The sequence below is a fragment of the Poecilia latipinna genome, unplaced genomic scaffold (genome assembly GCF_001443285.1).
Source record: "Poecilia latipinna isolate Pla-1442-1.1 unplaced genomic scaffold, P_latipinna-1.0 Scaffold42, whole genome shotgun sequence".
NCBI classification, from domain to species: Eukaryota; Metazoa; Chordata; class Actinopteri; order Cyprinodontiformes; family Poeciliidae; genus Poecilia; species Poecilia latipinna.
In genome coordinates this window covers 271,096-279,912 of record NW_015112658.1, presented here as the reverse complement: position 1 = coordinate 279,912, position 8,817 = coordinate 271,096, and the positions used below count along the sequence as shown (strand labels likewise).

General features: G+C 37.5%; 1 protein-coding gene across 4 annotated transcripts in view; it reads left to right on the top strand.

Annotated features, from left to right (window-relative positions):
- prkcab (protein kinase C, alpha, b) overlaps nt 1-8,817 on the top strand; it is a 110,503-nt gene that overhangs the window by 76,626 nt on the left and 25,060 nt on the right. Inside the window, exon 1 of one of the 4 annotated variants that reach the window (XM_015048249.1) lies at nt 1,936-2,084. The exons of the other annotated variants lie outside the window; for them this stretch is intronic. Coding sequence (XP_014903735.1) covers nt 1,964-2,084 — 121 coding nt within the window. The 5' untranslated portion in view covers nt 1,936-1,963. Of the gene's footprint in view, nt 1-1,935; nt 2,085-8,817 lie in introns of those variants that run through there. 4 annotated transcript variants of the gene reach the window in all.

Here is an 8,817-nt window from a genome sequence, read left to right as displayed (position 1 = left end):
TAACCTGGGTTCTCTGCGTCATCTCCTCACCACTTCAACCCCACCCTATGACACTTTTGTATGTGTTGAGCAAAAAAAAACAAAACAAAAAAAAAACATCATTTCAGGAAAAAGAACAGTTCTCAGACAGTCATGGTTGATTTGCTTCTTTGGGATTTTGAGATACAATGTCCTTCAGTTTGTAACCTTAAACTCAAGCACACTTTAGTTATTCAGCATAATACAAAACACACCAACAAATCCACCTTTGACCTCTCCGATTGTGATGCCGTGACATTACGATAAACAGGCTTATGTTCTTCCTTGTTTTCACACTTGTGTCCTTCCTGCCTTCTTTTCTTCCTTCTAAAATATAACTTATTTGTCAGTTGCATCCTTTATTCTGCCTTTTCCACATTGTGTTTGAAGACCTAACTCTCTAACCTTCTGGAATCAGTCTGAAGTTTTCACATGAATACTCTGTGGGAACCTTGTGTGCTAAATCTTCATCACTCGCTCAGTTTCCTCTCACTTTCTGTCCCTCACTGTACCTCTTCTCTCCTGTCCTCTCATCTGTTGCAGCTCCATCCTCATCTATCACCCTGCCTCCCTTTCTCCTCCTTATACGTGGCACATCCATCTATGGGCTTCCAGTGGTGCCCTAATCATATATGGTGATTAGAGCACACTGGAACAAATGAACGTGAGGAGACCAGGGCTATTACAATCTGCTTCAACACATTCTGTCTCTCCTTTTCTCTTCCTAGCACGTCAAGACAAATGGATATACAAAGAAATGTGATCAGGATAAGATGTAAATACTGTAGATGAGCTTTAAATGAGGAATAAACTTATTTACATAGTAATATCTGCTGTGTCAAACCGAAACAAGAAAAAATAAAATGGCAACAATTATCCGAGCCTGTGCTGGAAAACCTCCCAGTGTGGATTGCCTGCACCTGTGCATTTCCAGGGTACAAATATTGGCAAATGTTGAGAACAACAACAATTTTCCCCCAACAGTCAGCAGATTTGATCTGCAGCAGCAGAGATGATTGCATCACAAGCGCCTCATAATGCAGAACGTGTGGGAATAACTTCCAGCTGTCACTTGAGGAAGGTTGAAACATTTACTAATCTGGGGATATTTTTGATTTGATAAACTTTTGCAGTCATGTACAGTGGGGTTTGTGTTTTTATGTTTGCTCCCTTACAAATGGAATGTACTCTCTCAATTTTTTTATTATACTTTAATTTTACCATAGAGAGATTGCAAAAAAAATAAAAAAAGAACACACAGCACATTAAAATGAAACAAGTAATTTCATGTCATTTTGTGAAATGAGTATTTGATTTAACTGTTACACAAGAATTTCTCTATTATTTTAGCAGACATTTATTTTTTAGATTTGTATGTTTCGCATATTTATCAATATGCAAAAGTTGACCTATCACTAATATTACATCCACATGCACTGTCAATGGTGCTGTGTTTTAAAGTTACCAAAATAGAAGATTTTTTATTGGCCTTGAAGTTAAATTTGTACAAGCCAAAGTACGAAACAAGGGTTGATGTTTGCCGACTGCAGGTTTATGATTTATTAAAGCTAAAATTTGTTTTTATGGTTTCTAAACTACTTTGGTTTAGCTTCCTAGTTCATTTCTTTCTCATAACATCAACCCTTCAAACTATTTTTGTACTTCCTCCTAAGAGGCAGAGAGTTTTCCTTGCAGCTTTTTGCAAATTGCATGAACATTATTAAACCCAGACAAATTTAAAAATAACCAAACTTTCTCTCTTCGTGTACTCAACTCTCCCATTTTATCTCAACAGCAAATGGATTTCCTTCAACTTACAACATTGGGAGAAAGAACCTGGTGGAAAAAAATAATTAAAAGATCGCACATGCAGGAATCATGTTATCGCACTCACCTGTAAGCTGAGTTGCTTGTTTTTGTCTTTTGCATTCCTGCAGCCTGTGACATGAACGTGCACAAGCAGTGTGTGGTCAATGTGCCGAGCCTGTGCGGGACAGACCACACCGAGCGTCGGGGCCGCATTTTCCTCAAGATCGAGGTCAGCGGGGACCGGCTACACGTCACAGGTTGGTTTTCATCTCTACTCACAACTAAGTCTGCAAAACAAACAAACAAACAAACAAACAAACAAAAAACAGCTGACTCTTAGTGTGACATTAGCCATTAACTTCCAGATGGGTTTGTAAGATGCTGGACAAAAAAATCTGGCTTATTTGCTCTTATTTATGAACAATTAAAATATCAATGGAACTGTATTTGAAAGCCCTTCCTCATGCCAAGGCTGCAGCAAAGTGCTTCTCTTATGTGAATAAACAGCAACTTTTTAACCATTACAGTAAAATGAATATGCATACAAATTGTTCCTGTAAGGAGGTTTTCCATGATGTTAATTGATTGCTATTATTACAGTAAGTTTCGTAGTAGCATAAATAAAATGATGGGAAATATAAAAATTATTATCTGAGAACGTCTGGAAACACCTTAGACGATTTAGTCCAAGGTGCAAATACATGAGGCAGAGCACCATGGATGATGTGTTGATGCCAATGTGGCAGAGAGTCAATGTGCTCATAGCTACTGACATCAATATATCCTGATTTCTAACTCATTCATTGCATTACTTAAGAAAATTATTACTGTCACTTGGCAGTTATCTTGAAATAATAACTAATATAGATTTAAGCTGTCTGTTTTCTAACTTCTTCTTGCAGCTAGCTGTGCTGCAGTGCTAAACAGCTCATTTTGATGAAGACAGAAATACTCCACCAGACTAGAAATTGCACAAAATAGCACATAGTCACAACAAACCAGCTGATTGGCAGATGTCTGTAGCTTACAAACAATGCAGTTGAAGATGTAGATAAAATAATTCAGTTATTAGACATATGAGTTTTTGCTCAGATCCAGTCATGGTGTTCAGGTGTTTAATATCCCACTACTTTCACAGTTCTGTTGGGCTTCAGTAGATGAGTTTTGGTGTTATTTTCTTATAAATAGTGATTAAAGCCAGGCATGCACTTACATAAATCAAAGGTAACTCTAATTATGTGGACAGCTGTTGTTCAGAGTGCAAATATCATACAGGTCACGACCCCGATGAGTCAAAGACACTCAGCAAGATTAAAGGTTGAAGATGTGGACAGTAGTAACCCAGCAACTGATTCTAAAGAGCTCATTAAAACGACAACAAAAAAGTAAGTAGAAATAAAAGAGCAAAATCAGAAAGGCTTTGGTTTGGTGCTTTAATTTCTCTGAAAGCACAAGTAAACACATGTAGTAAAACAGGGGTCTCTGAGGTGGATCAGCAAAGAAGAAGTTAGCTGTTCCCACTCTTGCAATCCACAGGGCAGCACCTTCAGCACAAAATAAAGCATTAGCTTTCATGCTTGTTAGCGCAGAAGCTGTTTGCACTAAATAGCTTCGAATGAGCAAAACAGAACTCAGTCATTCTTTTTTATTTTTGTGTTATAGTTGATCTCTTGATCTGAAAGCAATTTCTTTAGAAAGGGTTTAGAGACCCTTTGTTATTGATTTCAAAACATGCATATAAATGCCTTTTCCATTGATAAGCTTGTTAAGAAGTTTTTAGCAAAAGAAAAACTTGTTAACTGGTACAAACAAGAAAAAAGAACAACATACTTGTGGGTCAGCATGAAAGGGAAACCAGGATGGCTTTTCCAGTCTTCCCGTCACGAATGTGTGCCTGTGTGTGTTTCAGCACTTCTAAATTATCCTGTCAGTCAAGAGCAGCACCTGCAGTGGAGAACTCTCCAGTGTTAAAACCCCTTTTGGCAGGGAGGAAAATGACTGCTGGGTCACTTCCACCACTTCTCCCCCCGTCACGCTCATAAACTCACACGTTCTCACACAGCAGCTTGGCGAGACAGTGGTGGTCAGGGAAATTTATATCAGAGACCAATAAATAGAATAACTCCACAAAAAGCATGGGAAAGGAAAATAAAAACTCCAGCTGCTGCAGGAGGAGAGTGACGAGTGTGATTGAAATTCAAGTCTGTTGGTTTCATAAAGAAAATGTGCTTGCTGTTGGAAAAGTGACAAAGCACGGGGTCTATGCTGATTATGCAGTAGCTTTTTTAACCGCTGTTCGGGGGAAATCATTTTACAGGTGTGACTGCTGAACATGCTTTGATCATTTTCTACTCAAAGTTACATTTGTATCTTTCTCAGCAAGCCAGAGAAAGACACAAATGTCAAAAGAATTTGTCTAAAAACATAAAAACAGTGGAATGTATTCCTAAAATCTTCAGCTTTACAATTCTGGAACATGTAAAATAATGTAATCTAAATGCACAAAAGCCTTTTGAAAAATGGCTGTAAAAATGGCAGATGAACAGTTTGAGTATTTTTTTTTTTTTTTTTTTTACTATTTTGCTCATCTAGAACTTTTTCCATATTTTTATCTCTTTTCTCTTCATCATTTATCCTGACAAGGATGAGGAAAAAATCCTAGGCTGTTAGCTAGGATGATGACAGCAGTGGTGTTGTTGACATGATTATTAGGTCTGTCACGATAACAAATTTTGCTAGATGATAAATTGTCCCAGAATTTATTGCAATAAACAATAATTGATGTTTTGAGATCATTTTCAAGTAATATAATAGCAATAATAGCACAATAATGCAAGTACACATTCTCAAAGATCAATTAACTTTAAATTCTAATGAAGATTTAAAGGCTGGAACTGAAAGACATTTAAAATATCCAAGATAAATAAAGGAAAAAACAGAAACGACAAATAAAATGATAATTATTATCTTTCCAAAAGGACTAGTTGAGACCAAAACTCCAGACTGAAAACTTTTAGCATTCAGTTTTTATTAAAAAAAAAGAGAGAGAAAAGAGGAAAAAAAACAATAAATCAAGCAAATGAAAATGATTGAGCTTCCTTTAATTTATCATCCGATTAATGGATTTATTGTTTATTGTGACAGGCCTAATGATTACCCAAGTCACTTTTGATGAAACAAATCCAAAGTAAAACTAAACTGACTCACACTTACATGTTTTAGATATTTTCTTTATCGAAATACAAAGCAAACTACGTGCTGTTTGTAAAATGTTGGCGCCTCATTTCACTGTGTTGGCTTCAGCAGGACATTAAATTGGCATGCGTGTTGTGAAGTTGAGAAAAATGAGTTGCAGAAATTGTGTTATTATGAGGATTATGTAGTTGGAAACATTAATGAACATTTTGTTAGATTTGTGACCAATCAAGTGCCTCGACAAAACAAAGAGTAAGCTCCTCAAAGTGTAGGAAATTCAAAAACAGAGCAATGCCAAATACAAAAGTAAGATTTAATATGCTATAAACATTAGTAATTCATCACAGAAGAGCAGAATAATAAGCTGCACAAAGCACAATCCTTTCGTTTTTAACATCACCACAACCGTGTGGCGCTCAGCAACCTTAAATTCCTCAAATCTTTTAGTAAAACTAGCTTTTTAACATTTGAATGGATCTATTAGCTGCAACTCTACCAAATGGGATTGAACAAAAAAAATGAAATATAAAAATTTTTATGAGCTGAATGAGCAGAATTTAAAACTCCCCTGCATCTTTAGAAGAGAATAAGATAACTTGAACCGTCAAATATTTTCATCATTAACATCAATAAGTCTCTTACTATAGAAAATATGCACAGTTTAATTAATAAATCTAAGCAAGAAGAGAAAGGAAATGCTAACAGAGCTGCAGAGGCAATCACTGGGGCATGATGGACAGTTTTCTATAGGAGGGAGGAAAGATCAATACCGAGTACAATGCTATTGGGAGCAAATGCAACGAAAACATATGTTCTGGAGTGTTTTGTTTTTTTCTTCCTTTGTAATGGCAGCGATCTGAACAGTGAGGCCACATCTTGTTCTCCAGCTCCCCTCTGGCTCACACATGCAAGTGGCAGGCCTCTGTGGTTCACTGCACCAACATGAACTTGATTAAATCTTTCCGGCCAAGAAAACAGACACATCTCCTCAGGCTCACTCCTCCTAAGCAGCTTCTCTTCCTTCTCCTCCTCTTACTTCTTCCTCCTTCTGTTCTTCCCTTTGTCTATCCCTTCCATCCTTTTCTTCCTTAATTCACTTTTTCTTATCCCACCTTTTCTTTTGAGACACTCGGACTCACTCATCCCTGTCATCACCCGTTTTCTCCTGATACCTGCTGAGCTCCTGTCTGTTATCTCGGATTATGCTTTATTCTTCCCTTTCCCTTTTCAATAGGACATCAGTTCTTTTTTTTTGTCAAGAGACTGTTTCTCTCTGTCTTAGATTTAATGCTTTATTGTCTTCTACACTGTGTTCTTCCTGATCCTTCCCTTCATAGTTTAGAGTCGATTTCCTCATTTAATCCCCTCTTTCTCCCTCATTCTGATCACTTTATCCCGATCTTTATTTATCCTCACAAAAGGCGGTGTGTGAAAGCCGACAGGCTTCAGCAGACATTTCTCCTGGCTCTTTGATGACGGAGTTGCGAAGAAACGTCCCTGGATGACCTGCCCACACACACACACACACACACAAACACAGAGCTTCTGACGACGGAGGTTTGCGCAGCGCTTTGCTCAGGATGAGATTTCCCAACGCCGACATGCTTGCCTCCGCTTTGAAGCGCGAGTTAAACTGAAATATCTTTGTTGTCTGGCACTATGGGACGTTTCATTGAACTAAACCCTTCTTTGGTCAAAAGTCTGCCATGTTATTTTACTTCTCTATAATGTAATTGTTGAATGAATGTAAACATGAATGCAGTTCAAATGTGGGGGAAATATGAGGTCGGACTTGTTTATGATTCTTGCAGCATTCTTGTGTTTAGATGTCTCAGACTGCAAGTAGGCATGCGACTTAAAAAAACGCTTATTTTAGTAGGAAAAATGGCTTTTATTTTGAATGGAATATCACAATAACATTACAAGGACCATGTGGAATGCAATATTTGTTAGTTATTACTCATTGCCATGAATGCAACCTTGTATAGCGATAGGATATTAAGACTGTTGGATGGAGTCTTGATGTCTTCACCTGACTCAGATGATGGTGAATGGGAGAACGAAGGTCACAGAGATTGTTGGAACCAAAAATATCACGATCCAATTTTCTTATATTGTGCACATCTACTTTTATTTACTCAAGGGAAAGGGAAAGAGGGATCTGTCTGTGGAAGGTTACAGCTAAATTCAGCATTATTGGTTTCAAAATACTGTAAAATATAAGAATTTGCAGGCTTCTCTTTTCTTGGGATTTTTTAAAAATATTTGTAACATAATATAAATCTTCAGCTATTTCCTGTTGCACTTTATTTTTCAGTTTTAATAGCTGTTGCTGTTAGCAGCTAAGACGCATTCCATTATCCCATTAAAACAATGGAAATGGTTCTCTCTGTGGTTCAAAGCTCTAGATGTTAAAGACTTTGTCTTGGATTTCTCTGGATCAGAGAAATGTTGAGGTCTTGAGCCGGATGAAGCGGTAGAAGATGGATGGATGGATGGATGGATGGATGGATGGATGGATGGATGGATGGATGGATGGATGGATGGATGGATCTCACTTCCACAGTTTTGACAGTAGTCAGACCTGAGTAGTAAATTTACTAAATTTTTTAGTTCTCCAGAGGAAAATTATGTTTTCATAGGGAGAGTTTGGAGGTTGTTTTCCCTTTATAAAATGAAATGCGATAATGATTTGGAAAATGTATTTTGTTTTTACCCAGGTTATCTTTGTCTGATACCGACATTTTGTTTGATACAAAATAAAATAGGAATTAAGCTTACATTTTTTTTTTATCTTTTAAAATGTCTAAGGGAATTTAAATAACTGGGGGAGAGTGGTCGCCAGCAGTTCATTTGCTTTTGGCTTCATTTATTTATTTATTTATTTTATAATTACTTTAAAAGGTTTTTTTCCTAATCTGAAATGGACCAATCGTGTCGCCACAATATTTTTGATGCCCCAGAAACAGGAATCATAAATTCCCTCTGATTCCTCCTGTTGCCTCCGCTGAGTGCATGACGTCTCTGTTTGGATCCCTGACACAGCTCAGCAGGGATCCATCCAATTCCCATTTGGCTGTGCAGTCTTCCCCCCTCCAAGATTATCAGGCACTCATTGGCTGCACATGGCATTGTTATGCAACAACACATTTAAAACGCAGAGCCTTCTTTCTTCATGAGATTATCCAGTCAGCCCACCACAGCTCTGTTTGCATTCGCCCCTTCAGCCAGATAACGTGTTTTTATTATTATTATTATATTTGATGTCTGATATGAAAAATGTGTTTATGTACCAAGGGAAATTATTACTGGAATATTTTTGGGAGGGGAATGACTTGAAACTTAAGGTGCATCAGATAAGATAGCCGTAGTTTTGAGGCAATAAACTCTGAGCAATTAGAGAGGGAAAAATCAATGTTACCACAGCATTTATTATTTTATACGGTCTTGCTAAAGTCTTTGATCCACATCACATTAATAAAAACATAACATGTTTCTGCTGTGTGTATATTGTGGCTGCTTCAGCCCAAAGCAAATAGTAAAAACTGGAAATGCACACAAACCGGGTAATTTTATTAGCAGCTACCTCATAAGGAGAACACAGGACATAGACAGCAAGCAGCTCTTGTTGTATCTAAGCAACAACTGACACCAGAGATGGTCCTTGATGATGATCTTTTATTTTGTGTATGTATGCCTGTGTGTGTGTGTGTGTGGGGGGGGGGGGGGGGGGGGGGGGGGGGGGGGGAAAAAGAGGGGGGAAAAAAAAGGGGGAAAGAAAGTTTTTTGTAAAAA